The 19,449-nt window shown below is 35.9% G+C and overlaps 1 protein-coding gene across 1 annotated transcript; it reads right to left on the bottom strand.

Annotated features, from left to right (window-relative positions):
* Nucleotides 1–13,366: 13,366 nt before the first annotated feature.
* znf1041 (zinc finger protein 1041) lies at nt 13,367–18,884 on the bottom strand. The gene is given in 3 exon segments (NM_001114431.1): nt 13,367–15,455; nt 17,965–18,114; nt 18,844–18,884. Coding segments are annotated over 2 exon segments (1,332 nt in total). The 5' UTR covers nt 18,050–18,114; nt 18,844–18,884; the 3' UTR covers nt 13,367–14,208.
* Between the last annotated feature and the right edge of the window lie 565 nt (nt 18,885–19,449).

Raw genomic sequence — 19,449 nt, 5'->3', positions numbered from 1 at the left:
AGACCATACGCTTGGACAATGGCATCACCCCGATTACAGTTTGTGGGACTAGCCACTAAATATACTATTGTGATTTATGACAACCGTAGTGCATGTCGCTCTGACCACCGGTGTATAGTGAACTCATCAAGGGTTAATGAGCAGCCTGAACTGAACTGAACTGAACTGCGAAGGCGGAGTTGGTTTATCTCTGTTTGCAGAGTTATTTAATTTTACTTTGTTATAAACAGCAGACACGTGCAGAAGGGGGGTTTAGGTGCTTAAGCGCCTGCTCTTTTTTTTCTCTCAAAGAGAAAGTTCTCCCTCCTTTGCACATGGATCCCCTATCCACAGCACCCAAGATGCTCTTCGGCTTCGCGATCAACCCGTGCCTCGATCGTTAACCAGATTAGTTAACAATAGGGATGTGACAGTATCAGAATTTCACGGTACGATAATACCTCGGTATGAATGGCACGGTACGGTATTTATTGAAGAATTTACAGGAAAAACAAAACTAATGAAAAGACTCGAAAAAAGTGCCAAAAGTGTTTTTTTTTACCTTAGCACTGAACATATTAATGACATACAAATTAGCTATCTATCTGTAAGTTTCGAAACAGGAACTTCAATTTTTCAATTTTAATAACAAAAAACTATTAAACCATTAAAAAAAATAAAGTTTCAATTTAGTATTGTTGAAAACTCATCATATTAAACATTTAATCACCCACTCACTCAGATAGAGATGGGTTTTTTAAGGGTAATTAACATATAACTATATTCTGGTAAAAGCTGGGATCTCTGGGATGTCCCCTGCAACAGAAAAAAACCCTCTCATTTGGGACTGAGGTTTCTGGGACAGAGAGATATGATTTAGCCAAGGTTGACAGCAGTGGGTAACATTGTGCATTGTCTTTCCACCACTTGAGAGGACAAGCCATGAGTGAGATAGAGGTCTCTTTGCGGTACAATGTCAATGTCTGCATCAATCTAACAAGTGTGCTGTGTTCTGCAGTCCCCATGACTGTTTTTAGTCGTATTCCCGACTTATATTTCACCACAGTCTGGCAGTGCCTGCACACTGTTTTTTTTCTTTGTCTGTCACCTTTAATCCTTTTTTTATCTTTTTAGAAAGAAATCGAAATGCTTCCACACATGCGATTTAAAACCCGCTTTAGGTTCGATCATTTCCAGCTCTTTTTCTTCCCCGCTACCAGCAACACACTCCATTTCCGCATTACTGGATCTGTAGTGACAACAGACCGCAAAGGATGATGGCTAGGCCTAGGCTGATGGGTATTGTAGTTCCCGCTACCTCCTGTTCGCTTCATTCGCCTAAGCAAACTTTTCTCAGAAATATAGTTTTATTGAGTCATGCGCCTACGGTAATATTGAAAAAAATTCCTATTGCGGTATGATGGTATTTACAATATTGTTACATCCCTAGTTAACAAGCATAATTTTTGCCTTCATAATCCTTTTCAACATGAACAACCAACTTTCTGTGGTACGGTAATCGCCCTGTGTGCCATTCTAATGTGCTGCTGAGCTGTAGATAATGTTTGCTGCACAGAATGATGACGCATGTCACTCGAAGATTACGTAAATATCACATTAAATCTGACATAACCGTTCACACAGTGGTCACATTGCAGAACATCTGATCTGTGTCTGATTTAAGATAACATATGAAAGTGGCACAAATCTGACCTGAAAAGATCAGATTCTATGCAGTTTAGGTTGTTAGGTTGTTAACGTAGCCTTAAACAACACCACTAGAAAGGAGGACATCTCTCATGTGCTCCATGGTGTACAAACTATTACCAACTGATATCCCTATGACACACTTTCTAGAACATTCAACCATACTCTGTATTTGCACAAGAGGGCAGCAACAGTCTACAGTCCTTAAGTAGTGCCTGAATAAAGAGCGCTAGCAACTGCGCTGAGATACCAGAGCTGATCCGGGAGCACTTGTGAGTGTCTTTACCTTCGGCGGCTTAAGGCTCTATTTCATGGTAAACTGTTTGGGGGAGTGAAGGGTCAAGCCACAACATGAGAAGAAGTTTGAGGTCAGCAATGTCTGTGGACACATAACCCAGAGGTTTTGAATTCAGTATTCATTCTATTTCAGTGAGAACACTGCTCAAGACTTCCTCTGCCATGCTTTGTCCTTGTACGGTGGCATACAGGGCTGACTTGACAGATCTAATCTCACGTTTTTATACTCCTCGAAATTGAATCTGTTGTTTGGCAAGCTCTATCTGCAGGGTAGGACAGTGATGTAAATGACTGTTGCAGCTCCTTTTCTCCCCCTTTAAAGTTTGTGCTTTGATCTGATAATAGCTCTGAAGGTTTCCCTAGACAGGATATGAAGCATCTTAGTGCCGTCATTTATAAAGTATCATCACTATCAGTATTTAAACAAAATACCCCAATGTTTTTCACTTCTACCTAATTTATCAGTAAAGGGGCCAAAACAGTACATTCCTGTGTAGAAGAGGTAGGTAGATCTACCATCTGAGGCACTGTTGGTTCAGCTCACCACTATTGACAATCAGGGAATGAGTGTTGTTGCAGTTTAACTAATTTTCTGCCACGTAAAATACAATATTTACGATCTCTGCAAAGACCCGTTCCACACCAGGATGATGAAGCTCTTTGTTTGTTTCCTGAATAAGAAGTTGTGTAATTTTCTGAGATGGATCTAGAACAATTGGGTGGACAGCATCTGAATCTAACTGAAGACTGCGCCGTAGTCTCCCAGCCACTCTGGTGAGACCAACTGTGCTATCATATTCAGGTGCTAATGTTATGAGGCGGCTAGAGCATGGTACTGGCTTACCGGCGACTAGAGCATTGATGTCCTTAGAAAAGCTGTCAGTTTGCACTTTCCGTAATATTTCTTTCTGACTGATAATCCTCAGCTGGTTACCTCAACAAAGAATTTGCTATTGCCTCAAGTAAGGCTTTGAAGCTGCTAAACTATTGTGGATCAGGCAATGGCTCTACATCGAATATTACGTGACTGCAAAAAGTAGGCTTTTTTTCATTCAACAGGATTCTCCTTTGCACTTACATCAGGGACAACAGGCCAGTGGCAGGGTGAGTTCCACAGATATTCTGGCCCTTGTCTCCAGGTTTTGTCTGTGGCTAGCTCCTTCAGAGTCTTCCTGTGAGTGACATGGTCAACTGAGTTATTGCGAGATTTCCATAGACTGTATAAGGATCTTGGCTTGAGTAATGTAGGGGACAAGAAATCCAAGTGGGTCATACTGTCTTGCTACTACCTTATATATGTGTCTCAATGTGGGGGTTAAACAGTTGTCAAGATGGCTTTGGTTTCCAAGAGTATCAGACTGTTACATTCATCATGGATAATTCATAATGGATAATCAATATGGATAATCCATCCATAATGGAATTTTTTGAGACTCGGGAGAACAGTTCGCACGGCACCGCATTTGATTTGAGTTGAATATGAAAAAGTTTAAATAGATTTTGTCTGAAAAAGTTACGTCTATACTGACATATTTATGATCCGTCCATGCGTGATCGTAGGGAGAACCAGATGACCAATAATTGTTGGCTAGAAATTGCAACAGCAGTGGGAAAGGAGGAAAGTTTTTGTAAAAGTTTGGAAAAACCTGAGGGATAAGTTTGTTAAAACAAAAAAGAGGCCCCCAAAAGAATGATATTAGTGATTCTTTTTTTATTTGTCTGATTTTACTGTCTGTTTCTTTTTACCGCCCCCCTGTCATTTAAAAAAAAATATCTCAATGGCGAACGCGTCAAGTATAAAAGCCTCATCCATTTCATGAGGTGTGTGATGCGGCGCCAGGCAAAAGTATAAGTGCATCTAAACTGTCTTTAAAATGTTCAATTTAAATACATATATTTTACCACTAATTTTGTTATTTTACATTTTCTCTCATTTTTTTGATATTGCGATATAGGTCTTAAATATAATACTTAATGTCATAAAAAGTCTTAAATTTGACATTATAATATCTGCAGAAACCCTGTAAGCCCTCGGTTTACTCGTGCTGCAGTTGTTCAAGTGTAGTTTACTCACAGCAGCCTGTCTTGTAGTGTTTGTGTTCGGTTCACTGAATCACGCATGTGCAGCATTATGTATTCACCGCTTTCAAATTTGATTTCAGTGTAACGTTACTGTTCTAATTACTGAATGAGATTATATATTGGATTATTTAGAGTCAGAGGGGGGTATTAGGCTTGTTAAAATGTAAGTAGTTTGTGGATAAATGCTTACTAGAGATGCAAATCATTTCAAATGATTCAGTTCGTTTTGGTGACAACCAGTTCACTTAAAATATCTGGTTAAAAAGATTAATTCGCTATCTCGATACAGAAATTAAACCCATTATAGCGCACAAATATGTTAAAGTAATAGTTTAAAGTGCCTGTAATCTTGTCACCCTGCTGCTGTCATGCCCACTCGTTGTTTTGTCGTGGGAACAACAGCAAGGACTGACTGGAGGAGAAACTGCTCAGTCTGGCCAATGGCAGCAGGATTACAGACTCTGAGATGCCGTATGGGTCAAGCACCTGCAGCACGAATTATATTTACTTCTAAATGGCTTACAGTAAGATTATGTATTAAATACATTCACAAATACGAAAACGAAGTTTTTGCTAAAATTTTAGTTTTAGTTAGTTTTGTATGAACACAATACCGTTTCAGTTCTATTTTTTTTAGACTCGTTTTTATTTTTATTTTAGTTAACAACAATTATTTTAAATTTTAGTTTGTTTTTTCGTTAGTTTTTGTTAACTATATTAATCTTGACCATTGGTACTGGATCATCAGTGAAACTGTGCTGAAGACTGAGACTGAGGAGAGATTCACTCATAATCCTCTGCTTTGCAGGATCAGTCAGTATCAGTGAGATGTTCTGGAGTCACCTCTGTGTGTGACAATATCAAATCAACCAGAGGCACAGTTCTGTGGGTGGGTGCGCATTTATCCTTGTTTTTCTGAGTCTTAGTTTGACAATAAACATTACGAAATATATTTTGGGACTGAAGTTGTGTGATTGAGCATTTTTACAGCTGAAATAAAGGCTTAAAATCCACAGCCATATCACCCTGCAGCCCAAGACTGGTTACTCACCAAAGCTAAGCCGAGCTGAGTCTGGTCAGTACCTGGATAAGCGACCACATGGGAAACCAAATTGCTGTTGGAAGTGATGTTAGTGAGGCCAGCAGGGGGTGCTCAACCTGCGGTTTGTGTGAGTCCTAATGCCCCATTAAATTGAAGAGAATACTATACTGTCAGTGAGCGCCTTCTTTTGGATGAGGCTTTAAATCGAGGTTCTAACTCTCTGTGGTCAACAAAAATCCCATGGCACTTCTCATGAAGAGTAGTGACAAAACTGGGAAAACACAGAGTTTAGCTGAAACTTTCTTTCTCTGCGCTACAGAAACTGTTTCTGTGGAGTGTCTCCATCATTTAGTGTCAGATGATACAGCAATTAATGGTATTGTGGGAATGGCAGTGGATGTGAAAGAGCAGATAATCAGGAAAATTGCATATAATTAATACTAGAGAATTGCAGTTGAGCCATTTCTGCAGATTATATGTACAAATCTGCATGAAAATTACCTCTAAAACACATTTTATTATCAAGTATAGTGTCCTGCACCTTAATCTGACTGAACATGTAGAATCTTATTATTTGAAAAAAATAAATAAATAAAACTTGTAAAAATGTAGTATTTTATGCATGTCCCTGTTCTCATAAAATATAATTCAAATCATTCACAGATGATGCAGCTCCATATGCCATATAAGCTTTTCATATATTTATTTCAAATTAAGTAAATAACGTGAGATCATTTAAATGCTTTATTCTAGGGATGGGCGATACAACAATTTATTAATTTGATACGAGACCGATATCGATACCACTTATTATTTAAAATGTTAATGTAATTTTTCTAAATCATGTTAATAAAATAAAATCATTACATGTAAATATACATACAAGCACACACAACCATATTGCATATATACACTGCATACGCATGCTGTATATACACACTGCACAAATACAGACACACACACACACACTTATATTTATTCATGTAATGGTAATGAGAGAGAAAGAGAGCTGATTTATTATTCTGATTTATTCATTTTTATTTGTATTTATTTATTATTATTAATATTATTGTTATTATATACTATATGTTATAATACCATACTATTATTTGCTTTGTTTACTGTATATATATATATATATATATATATATATATATATATATATATATATATATATATATATATATATATATATATACAGTTTCAGGTCTTCTCTGTTTAGCCTGTTTGTGCCTATAAGTGTGAATGTCTCTCTGTTAGCCATAAGCTTTCAGTAATGTTTGGCATTATCATACAGTATGTTTGCCATTTATCTGAATGGCTGCTATTAGCAAAGCTATCTGTATAATTATCATATGTATATAGCCATCACAGTAAATCGTGTTTGCTACTCAAGGGGGGGGGGGGGGGGGGGGGGGTCATGTAGCTGAATCTCTGCTGAGGATTTCAAGCAGCAGAAAACTCCCATGAAGCACAAAGAGAGCAAAACAACAACAACTCTTGTAAGACTTTTTTGTTGCATATGCACTGGGCTTATTTTATACAATGTACTACTTGTGCTCAAATAAATCATTCATACTAGAAATTTCTGCTTATTATTTTACAAATAAAAAATAGTGGTGTGTAAAACCTTCAGTATGTTCAGGACAAATTTCACATATTTGTTTATGAAATAATACAATTTTTAGTGCAGTGCAATTTTTAAAAAAATTAATTAAGCATCTGTAACTTTTTTCACTTTGAGCATTATAAACTCTAGATGACGGATAACAAAGCCCAGGGTGTCTTCTTTCCAAAAATACATAAACTTTGAATGTAGACCAAATCATTCAGCAACTGTAAATGTTTTAGTATGGGAAGATCATTTTTGAGAAAGTGTTGACGGTGTCTGATAGTGAGGGAGAGAAGAACATCAACATAGCCTCAGAAAACTTTACAGAAATCTCATTTTGCATGCTTTCTTCATCAAATTTGAAATATAAACTCATGAAATACTTGGCTTTGAAGTCATATTTTAGGACATTAATGTTTTCCTTTGTTTTTTATATGGAAAACAAATATTGAACACAATTCAATTTTTCTTTTCCTCATGACTTCATAATGTATAACTTTTTTTATTTTTTAACATAACTTCTTTTACCACAGTAAAGGTCAAAGTGTCTTCTTTCCAATAATACTTTGTGTTTGTAGCTTACTGGAGTCAGGAACTGTTACTATTACTATAAGTTAGGTAGGTGTAAATCCCCAAAATTGAGTGCTGGCTAACAAGTTAAGTTTACCCGTTTACACCAGTACGTTCTAGTTTCAAAATGGCATTTTAGAATGAAAACAATCCGCGTCTACACTAGCATTTCACCCAGCGTTTCTGAACATTTCTCCGTCCACATTACATTGCTGGAAACGCACATCACGTGACTACACACACACACACACTCTGGCAATGTGCTGCAGCATATCTAGCCAGATGAGAGCTGTCCTCGTCAGACTGTTCATTAAGGATCTACCACTGTATCCAATCTCGCTATATTTATTTTCACTATATATATACACTTTATATATATATGAATGAATGTGGTGGAATGCTGATGAAAAATGTGTGTGGCGGAGCAGTATAACGAAATAGTAATGAATCATATTGATGTATTTGTAAATGCAGAGTAAATGAAGCACATAACAGTGGTCAGTTGTGTTTGTTTTGTAACATAACAGTGGTCAAAATAAAGTGAATAATTATTTATCATTTAAACATTTAGATTAAACATTTACATTAAATTTACATTTATTGACAGTGATGCTCATTACAGGACCATTTGCTTGACAATTTGTTTATTTTCAAACATTGTTAGATGCAATGTTGTGCAAGTTACTTCCAAACTGTAATACATAACAAATTACTTATTACTGTTTAAATCCCTTACATTACTGTCTCAAAATTGTTACATTACTCTTATATTACTTATTAGTTATTTTCACCTAAATAACTACAGAATTAGAACTTAACATTCTAAAATGGCCAAATGTGCTGCAGAGCATTTTGCATCCAGTAGAAAGCGATATGATGTAGCAGAATGACTGTGACCTACCCAGGCTACTAACAATATAGTATATATTTGGCAACATGAAGGTTCAAGACAATGCAAAAAAGGATAAGAGCCAGAATCACAAATTAGTTAAGTCTGTTAAAAGTATGGTAGAGGTAAAGTGATTATCTGGCAATATTTGTGAATAGCTTGACTATATTCATATTAGACACAAAATTACGTCTTGACCATGTGAACTGTTTATCTTACTTTTTCTTGACATATAGATTGCCACATTTGCCTGTCCCACCACATAGTTAATTAATTGTCATTTGAATCTTTGACTATGATTGTAGCCAGCCCCCAAAATAAAAACAGTAGGTGTAAAAGATTCTCACTAAAAGCATGAAAAGCACAACTGTCATGGATATTAGGATTAATAACAGAGACGAAAGCATTGACAGCAATAACACCCTTTAAAATTCTCCACTGTAAGTCACCTGATTTTTAAGCAATAGTGGTTTGTGTAATACCCTCCAAACTGGTTTGACTCTATCATCTAAATTAAGTTTTGTCCTACAAACATTGTCAGTCTTATCACTTAAAAATGTTCTATACACGATTTGACAAAACATTTATACATCTTTTTCCCATTCAAATTGCCATTCAAAAAGTTCAAAACTTGAATTCCGCCTAACTTCAGTAAGGAGCCCGACTTGTCTTTCAAGTCAGGTGTTACCCAAAGCTTGGTAGGGATCCCTCATATCTGGAGTTAAGTGTCCTTCTTCAAGGTCTTTTAAAAGCACATATTCCTCAGCCAATTTCTTCTTCCATAATTCCATAATTGTTGCAGTGTAATATATCGACCTCTGACCCAACATCGTGGCCACTTCAGTTTTGGCTTTCAGGTCAGCACTCGCAATATTTAAAAAATGTCCCAACTTTACAATCTTAGTGATGCACAATATCTGAAGTAAATTTGATACTTGATCTGTGATTTTCAGATGAGCTCCCTTTACCAAAAGTTCTTCGAATAGCTAGAATAGAGAGACTGCAGAATCTGACCTTTTAATTTTAAATGAACCCAAGGCCTTAAATGGTCTTTGATAGAAAAAGGTAGTCCATTCAGGTGCAATGAGTCATGTCCAGTCCAAGACCATCAACTATTTGAAGAATAGAATAAGCCCCATTCCTCCACACCAAATTCACCGGGCCTGTTAAGAGCCTATCCCAGAAAAAAATAACTAATTTGACTTGTAAAAGTAACAGCAACCCTGTAGGAGGTTCTCTAAAAGATAACTGGGGGTGAATCCATCTCCATTTTTTTTTACATTTTCCTCCTGTTCTTTCTATAATTCCATCCCAGTTCTTATGTTGCATAATGCTCACTCCAAGACATACACCCTGGTATTTAACAACTCTCTTTTTCCAGATCAGCCCACCATGTAAAATTGAAGTACCATTGTTCCATTGCCATCAATTAAAGCATCGCTTTTACCCCAATTGATGCTGGCTGCAGAAAGTTTAACAAAATCAATAATCATGGACACCAAAATATTGACATCCTTTTAACCATTAACAAAACTATAAAATCATCCGGATAAGCTGATAATTGATGTTGAAGACTTTTATTACCGAACATAAATCCCTCAATTATAGAATGCAGCTTTTTAAACATGGACTCAATGGCCAAAGAATATAACTTTCCAGATAGAGCACAGTCTTGCCTTATACCTCTATTTATTTTAAAAGGGGCACTCAAACCACAATTTTTTTTTCCTGATCAATTGAAATTAAACCCAAATCAAGATTAAGATTGGTCTAAAATGTCTCCAACAAGACAAATATTATCCATAATAGACCTGCCAGACACACAATAAGTTTAGTCAGGATGGACAGTCTGCCCCATCACATCTTTTAATCTATTACTCAATGTTTTGGAGAGGTTTTTAAAATCTGAACAAAGTAGAACTGGTCGCCAGTTCTTTATTTCCTGCAAATAGCCTTTTTAGGCAACAGGGTCACCACTGCCCTCCTACAACTCTGCTCTCCTATAGTGAGCCCTCAGCCAAACTCTCATTAAGCACAGCCAAAAGATCTTCGCCCAGCATGTCCTAAAAGGTTTTATAAAACTCATCTGGGAGGCCATCAACACCTGGAGCCTTACCAGGTTGCACGGCTTTTAGAGCAGTAAAAAGTTCAGAGAGAGGCCTATCAATCCTTTCCTTGGAAGCCTGTGAGGTGTTTTCATAAAAACTGTCAGACAAATCCCCATCCTCTTTATATTCATTCATTTTCTTTTCAGCTTAGTTGGTTTAATAATCCGGGGTTGCCACAGTGGAATGAACTGCCAACTTATCCAGCACGTTTTTACACAGCGGATGCCCTTCCAGCCGCAACCCATATCTGGGAAACATTCACACACACTCATTCACCCTCATACACTACGAACAATTTAGCCTACCCAATTCACCTGTACCGCATGTCTTTGGACTGCTTAAACATGTTTAAGCAAAGCCGATTTGCAACCATGTGGTATCTTTTTCATTTAAGACATAGTTTTGCCATATCTAGACAACTCCACAATTAAGAGTTTGTCTTTGATAAAAGGTTGAATGTTCAACAGAATAATCTTACTTGCAGGTTGTGTTAGGGGCATTACCGATATAAAAGTGTCACTGATAACAACTCCACTTTGAACTACACTAAGCGCTTTTTCTAGGGAGTCTAAAAAAAAAAGACCACTGCACCATTAATTCAGGAAGCAGACACTATACTGTCTTAGCCAACAGCTTCCCTGACTGCCAGAGCGCAATCCTCAACCGAGAACTCCACAGCAGGTACTAGCTTAATGCCATGCCTGCGTGAAAGTTGCTCTGCGCTGTTTGTTGACGCCTCCATAATCAATTGGCAAAATGCTTGTCAATGGCGTTTCTATAAACTGTACACCGACTAGATCTCTCACCGCTAAAAACTAAAGTTGAAAAAACAACTGCAATTAAGTATAGAAAAAGAATCAATGAATGAAAGGAAAACTCACTCAGCAGGGTTCTCACTCACATGCAATCTCCTCCCATTCACTCCCAGCATGCACTCGAAATAGATTTTTTAAGGTAGATTTTAAGGTATGGAAAATAATTGTAGTTGTGTATAGATTTTGGACAATTACTATTGTAAAAAACAACAATCTGGTAACACTATTCTTCATCTTCAAATGTATAACTATATTGTTCTGAGCTATGCATGACTATGTAGGAAAAATTATTTTTAATAAATGAGCTTGAATGTAATTAGATAATGCTGCTAGTTTACAGCACATGCTACATTTATATCAAGTCTGCAGTCATTTACTGCATCGAGAGATTGCTACCTTGCTTTTATAAAGGTTCTTAACAAACTCCTAATCTGAATCAACATGTTATTCTGTAAATTTAAGGATTGTCTCTGGTCTGTATTTATTTGCTTTTTACTTACCGAGTGAAAGATTGCAATGAACCTTGATTGCGACATACAATGACCCCAACTTCAATTAATAATTTAAAAATAAAAAAGATCAGCAAAAATACATATTTTTTAAACTTAGTACTTTAAATTCATTATTTAGTTAAGTAAAAAAACTGAATTAGTCAAAGTTTTTTACGGCGTAATTACCCTTAACTGACCATATACTTTCACTGATTAAAAAGGTAAATGATAAGGTAATTATCAACACCGACTCATCTCCAATAAAAAAAAAAAAAAACATTATGCTGCATTAACCTACCACTTATTGTTGCACGCCTCATGGAGCACAGTTGAACTCATCGGTGAACTCACCGGTGATGCAGTTTGACAATAGCTGAGCGATGTAAACTCTCTGTTGAATGATGTTGAACAGAGGCCACTTTGACCGGTTTATTCTTATTTACAGTTGTCGACCCAGTTTACAGATGCTTCTTATAAACAAAAAAATTACACATTTTTAAATAATAAACTGTGATAATAGATGCAAACCAGGTTAAAAAAATTTCGTTGAGATCTATACGAGGCTTTAAGAGTCGCCAAGGTGCTTGACCTTGTTTCAGATTTTGATGCCCTCAAACATGGTTTTGCTCATCACCCTAAAGAGTTTTATACAATTATTAATGTAATTCCTAATATCATCATAGTATTGATCAGAGGTATTCTTTCACACTATTCTGTAATGTTTTCTCTTCCATCTCTGTTCTTGCCACTTCATGTTTTAGAGACACAAAATGAAATAATAACTTTTAATGAATATTCTTATTCAAAGGCTTCAACCTAATCAGCTCAGACCTCATTTTATTTTTAAAGATTTTAATCGAGGAATTAAAAAAATAAGAACAAGTTACATTTCTTATCCAATTCTCCCCAAAATTAAAGAGCTTCAGTTTCAAACGATTTATGATGTGTGTCCATCAAAAGAATTTCTGAGATTAAAATTTGAGAATTACTCTTATCATTTTTGTGAGAGTGATATTGAAACCACAGAGCATATTTTTTACAATTGCATATACTTAGAATTATTTTAGGCACATAACAGAATGTCTCATGTCAATATCCATGTAAACCCTTTTTGCTATAAACAAGTTCAATTTGGTGTAACTAAAGAAAATTGTATACAGCATTACCTGGTCAACAACATTTATATGCTTTCCAAAATTTTTCATACATAAATGTAGGTTTTGAACCCCCCTCTTCTATTTTACACTTTATTAATGAACCTGCTATTATTGCTTCATCACTTAGTACTTTGTCAAATGATAAAGCTACAAAAGAAACTACTTTTTTTCAGTGAATTCTGCAATAAATTCTGTTAACAATTTTGTTTATTTCTGCTTCACATTTGGTTATTTATTTTAATATATTTTTATTTTTAGCGTCAAACACAATTGTCATTACCATATGCTGTTTTGCCTATATTTGTGTCTGCCTATTGTTGTAATTGTAATTTACTTCATGCTTATTTATGCATGTAAAACTTTGTATATACTTTTTAAATGTTCAATTGAAAAAAAAAAATTATTACTCTTAAAATATTTACCTAAACAATATAAACCTAAAACTATAACCTACACACACACACACACCCATTGCAGACAGCACACAATACAATCAGTGCACATGAGCGGTACAACGTGTATTGCATATAAATAAGTGCTTCAGCAGTATGCTGAGTACTGGAATTAGCATAAGCTATCAAATCACTCATGTTCTCATTCACAATAGAGACACTGGGTTTCCCATACATATATTTATTTGTAGTTATGTTGGAGTTTTCACATGAACATATAAAGGCAGCCAGTTGTCTACAGAAAGTTTAATTGTCTTCATAAAGAAAACGTGTTTCTTTTCTCAAATTAGTCCATCAAAATAAACGTGTAGTGTTTTGAAACCAGTCTTCATTTGTTACCCACAACACATCAAGATTTGTTCAAGTTAAAATCGCATAATCTGACACAAATCTACAAATCTCATCTGTCGTAACTGGCAAATGGCATTGTATAGTCTGAACAGGGCTTGAGGGAGTTTGCATCAGTCTGTCACTGTCATTGTTTTATGGCAAGTTCACACCGCACGAGTTTAGCCGGACGTTCATTCACCAACAAGTGTTGTGAAATTGCAGAAAAAAGCCCCAAGCTGGAGGCAAATAGGTGTTTGTTCACGCAAGAGTCAATCAAACAATGTGAATGATTAAAAACCCAATCTAAGGGTGTAGGACAGTGTTTGCTGCATCTCCCCAAACATTTTCTCCTCCTTAATCTTATTATTCTCTTTTCAGTGCCGACCATTTGACTGAAGTGTACAATGTGCACAGATATGGTTATTGGTCCATATTAAGTGGAAACATATAGAGTTATTTTGGGTTTTTGCCGCCCGGCAGCAAATCTTACAACCTGGTACTGGGCTGTGACCCCTGATCTACACTACAAAAAAATAATTCACTTTTTTCAGTTATTGAGTTTAAATCTTCAGCTGTTCAAAGGGTTTCCTTTTCATCAACTTGATATGCATTCAAGAGATAACACTTGTTTAGCATGCCGTCCTGGGAGAGAGCCCTAAGCTCTGCTGGACAAGGCTTCATTTTTGAGGATTCTGCTCTCCATTGTGAAGCTTCATGTGAGTGTTGAGGCTTCTTTTATGTTTAAAGCTCTTTCCACACTCACTGCACCTAAAAGGATCCTCTCCTGAGTGAGTCTTCATGTGTCGCTTAATGGAGTCTTTGCGCGTGAGACCCTTTCCACACAGATCACATGTGAACACTATGGTTCCAGTGTGACCATTCATGTGGATTGTGAGGCTAGCTTTGGTTGTGAAGCTCTTTCCACACTGAGCACATGCAAAGGGCTTCTCTCCAGTGTGACTTATCATGTGGTGTTTGAGTGTGCCTTTACATGTGAAACCTTTACCACACTCTGTGCATGTGTAAGGTTTCTCTCCAGTGTGAATCCTCATGTGGATCTCAAGGTCTTGTTTTTGAGCAAAACTTTTCTTACACTGTGTGCAAGTAATGCTTCTCTCTCTATTGTGAGTTTTTATGTGGGCTTCAAGGTTGCTATTTTGCTTAAAACTCTTTCCACACTGAGGGCAAGAGTAAGGCTTCTCCCCTGTATGAATTCTCATGTGGGCTGCCAAGTTTGCTGATTGATAGAAGCTTTTTCCACACTGTTGGCATGTGTACGGCCTCTCTCCAGTGTGAATTCTCATGTGCTGTGCAAAGTTTCCTGTAGTATAGAAGCTTTTTCCACACAGTTGGCATGTGTACGGCCTCTCTCCAGTGTGACTTCTCATGTGGACTTTAAGGGTGCCATTTTGCTTAAAACTCTTCCCACACTGAATGCAAGAGTAAGGCTTCTCCCCAGTGTGAATTCTCATGTGCACTGCCAAGTTTCCACCAGTATAGAAGCTTTGTCCACACTGTTGGCATGTGTACGGCCTCTCTCCAGTGTGAATTCTCCTGTGCACTGCAAAGTTTCCAGCATGATAGAAGCTTTGTCCACACTGTTGGCATGTGTAGGGCCTCTCTCCAGTGTGAATTCTCATGTGAATTTTAAAGCTCTGTTTTTGACCAAAACTCTTTCCACACTGTTCACAGTTGTAAGGTTTCTCCCTAGTGTGAACTCTCATGTGAACATCAAGGTTTGGCTTTTGACTGAAACTCTTTCTACTCTGTTTACAGCTGACATTACACCTAGATTTGGATTTCCGAGGTCTTCCTTGTGATGAAGTCTTTTTAGTTAGTGTAGGTTTTTCATCAGTCGTCATGTCTTGGTGTTTCTCTTCCATTTCATTCCATTGATGAGTCTCTTCTTTCAGCACCATCGGGTCTGAAAAAAAGTGAACTTTAGTATAAGGCTCAAAGCGACAAGCATGTTGCCACATCATCATATAGTTGAGAATACAGTACAATATTTTATAATAATTTAGAGTCTATTTCATTGAGCATGTTTAAAATTGGGGCCATCCACATTTTTTTTGTCATACTTTAAACCAGGTTTTAAATGAATAATAATAAAAAAAAGAAATACAGTATTTTAGATATTTCTTAGCAAAAGATTTTAAATAGTGTAAAATGAAGCAAGCTTTACTTGTATACATACACATTTTGCAAACATAAACTTTCTTCAAAGTAATTAAAAACAAATAAACAAATGTTTTAAAAACTATAATAAACTAAATATATGCACAACAATCTGTCCAGGTCGATGTCCTCAGCAGTAAATACATGGATCACATTTAAACAAATGTTATTGTAAGGAAAATAATTAAACCATTATGATAAATAGAGTTAAAATGACCTTTTTGAATAAAAAGTTGAAATTTTTATTGAGATGGATTGTTGGTGATTGTATGGGTTTGTACGAGTAGCAAAACATGAACAAAGGAAAATGAAGGCATATTTAAAAAATATTTAAGACCTACAACACAAAATTTCAGTAAACTAAAAAAAAAAAATTAACAGTAAAACAGTAAAATTTAGATTTTGGAATTTACTACTTTTTAAAGGGCCACGAAACCCCCCGTTTCAGCAGGGTGTTTTCACACCTCTAGTTTGGAAAAAGTAAGGAAAGTGGATGTTTCTAGCTCTGTTTGGGAGGGAGTGTCGGGGGAGGGAAAATGGGAAGGGTTTGAAAAAAAAACGTGAGTTGCCATTTGGGCACGCGCTGCTGACCGAGGAAAAACAAACACACACGCAGGAGAGAGAGACAGTGTGTTTAATGATGGTGAAATGTTTGATTCTGCACGTTGTATAAGAGAAAAAAAAAACTCTGCATTACTTGGTAACTCAAATGCACTCGGTAGGTCAGAAAGCCGTGTGTGTGTAGACAATCCTGTCACAAAATGCGGTGAAAATAAAACACGACGGTCGGCAATAGTTTGCTTACAGCGTTCACGTGTTTACACTCAGAGAGCAGCATTTACAGCGGATCTTTCTGTCCATAATATTGTAGTGATGTTAACGTAAACTAAGTAACTTAAAAATCATTTTGACTAAGGTCTGTCTTTAAACACTGAAAGAGTACTGCTGAGCATACCAACTATAACTTTGCCATCTGAATGAACAAAGAAAGGGCGCTGATCGCACACATTTACCAAATCTGTATAAAGGACAATCAACACATACTGGAACTGCATCTTTTTTTAAAGGAGACGAGCAGCAAATCCGGATTTCACTATTTCTAGATACGAAAAGCTCGAGTAAAAAATGTATTTGAATGAAACGTATTTTCTGCCGCGTGTCACGTGCATTGTAATCCGCACTGGAGTCCAGCAGCGCTTTCTTAGAGAGAAAATGAAAACAAAACCTTCACTGTAGAACATTATAAAAGCAACACTAACGACCTGTATCTCTAAACATTTCTTATTCTTTTCGCACTCCTTTTGGCAACACGATGTGTGTTGTCTCTCTGCCGTCTGAACACTGTTTCAGGTACAGTCTAAGAAACCTAGCATGCATATTAATGAAGATGCAGTGCATACATAATAGAGTGCGCTCATTGGTTTGAACCAAGCATTACTAAGGAGTCAATGCAACACACTCAGAGACGTAATACAGTACTCCCAGGTACAGACGTGCTGGAATACACGCTAAGATCTCATGGCCGTGACGCAGCTTCAAAAATTAGTTTCAACCCGGAAGTACGAATTTGCTCGAAATAACAACCAATTTTCACTGTTTATTGAAATATATGTGTCCTAATAGTGTTTTTAGCAGTGTGGGACACATACGACACAAAATGTGTTTTGGTGTTTTGTGACCCTTTAAGACCCAGCAGAATCCCTGTTTAAACACAATAGCCCTGGTAATTAGTTATTATAATAATTATGTAATTCTAACTCAGATACTATCTGTGAGAACTAGTAACAACTACTAGAAACAACTTTAAACCCATAAAGAAGTTGATGAAAAAAAAAAAGGAATTGTGATCAACGTGACACATGCAAATGGAAAGTACTAAGTAAACACTATCACTGTGATAGCAGATATTTTCTTTGAGAATATTGTTGGTCAAATATCGTCAGCTCAGTTAAACTTTTTTTTAATTTATTGTTTAAAACTAATTTTATATAGTGCCAAGAAAACAAGAAAAGCATTAACCTTAAGACGGTAGAGAAAATAGGAGACTAATAATAAATAAAGAATAACAAAAGACATGAGAACAAGTGACGAAAGAAAGTCATTCCTGTCTTTCAATAAGTGCTTATGTGCATTTAGGAGAACCAGGCAGCACACTCAGGGCTGCAAGACAGATTTATTTAGAATTTTTTTTATTAATAAAATATATGTGAATGAGGATCAGATGACTGAGTTGGTCTTTGAGAATGAAAACCAACCTGTTTGTTCCGGCAGATCTTCCTCTTTGACTGTGAATGTTTCTTCAATCTTCACATCTTCACTCTCCTCTTTAATAAACGCCATCTTTATAACAGTGTGGAGATCAGTCGCTTCAGCAGAAGATTTTCTCTGTGTTTTGACACTTTATTCTGTTTAAAATTAACAAAACAATAAAAACACCCTGTTTAAAATGAATAAAACAATGAACAGAAACAAAATAATTCCTCTTCAACACTTGTTTCATCAGTTTCTTTAAATGAGAGTAATTAACAAAATGAAATTAGGTAAGTCCGAGCAAGAAACAATTGCCACAATTGACCCGATTAAAAATGGTAATCCATTAATTATATATATAGAGATGTATACGTGTAAAGTAATGACATTATGCTATTTAAAAAATAAACCTGCACTACAACAATTACAAAGAGGTAAAGTTGGTTTTAAATTGACACATTCATTCATGTAGAAGTCCCTATATTGTTTACCAAGTTACTTTGAATATACGAATGGAATTAGCATGCAAGTATGACTTGAAAACAACATTAACACTGTTATTTGACTGTGAACAATGTTGTACTTTATAGTCATTCACTGCTAATATGATTTCGTTATTTAGAGTTTGCAAATAATACGTTTATGAAATTATATTATTAAGGGGAAAGTCTGAATGTTCGAATATAAAACTAACTTTACCTCTATAACAACTACACACATTTCTGTTATTCAAACAATAGCCCTCATTACTGTGAGAAAAATAGTACTTCGTTTTATGAAAGGTTAAAATAATATCGTCAACAACAGGAACAGAATTTACCATCGGGTGAAAACCTGAAATTGTAATCAGTCGGTTTATATCTGTGTAAAGTTTTAAAACAAACCTTTCTCTAGTTGAATCCATAGACTGTAAAATAGGTTGAATCACAGCGCAGGAGCGGCGCAGCCTCATGACGTCACACACAGTCAAAATAAAAGTCTTTTTGTTTAGCTTTTTATTGCCACTTACTGTTGCAGTCATGAATAATGGATACATTTCTCCCTCGTTTTCCACTTTCTCACATACACAGACACACAGATATTCAATATTTGTAGTTGATCAAAATCTTTTACTCTAAACATTTTTAAGACAATTAAAAAAAAACTTTATTATCCACTAAAACTAAGTATTTAAAGCAGATAATCTCAACATTATAGAAGGTATAACAAATAAGCTGATGGGTTTGCTGAAATTTGTGTACAGGGGTAATTCTTCCACTACGGGCACTTTTATGTCCTTTGAGATACTTATACTACTTTGAATTTGTTCAAATTCCTTTTTCTTAGTCAAACTAACAATAAAACCTACTTTAAATTTTTTGTACTACTTTTCTATTATTTATTTTTCATATTATTCAACCTCTTTTTAGATGTCAAAATTACTGTTTTCACCTTGTGGCACACCCAGAGTTTTAAACTTCAATAATGAAAATAACATTTTAAAATATTTT

The sequence above is a fragment of the Danio rerio genome, chromosome 4, assembly GCF_049306965.1.
Source record: "Danio rerio strain Tuebingen ecotype United States chromosome 4, GRCz12tu, whole genome shotgun sequence".
Classification (NCBI taxonomy): Eukaryota; Metazoa; Chordata; class Actinopteri; order Cypriniformes; family Danionidae; genus Danio; species Danio rerio.
The sequence above is the reverse complement of the archived record's forward strand: the minus strand, read 5'-3'. Positions and strand labels throughout refer to the sequence as shown.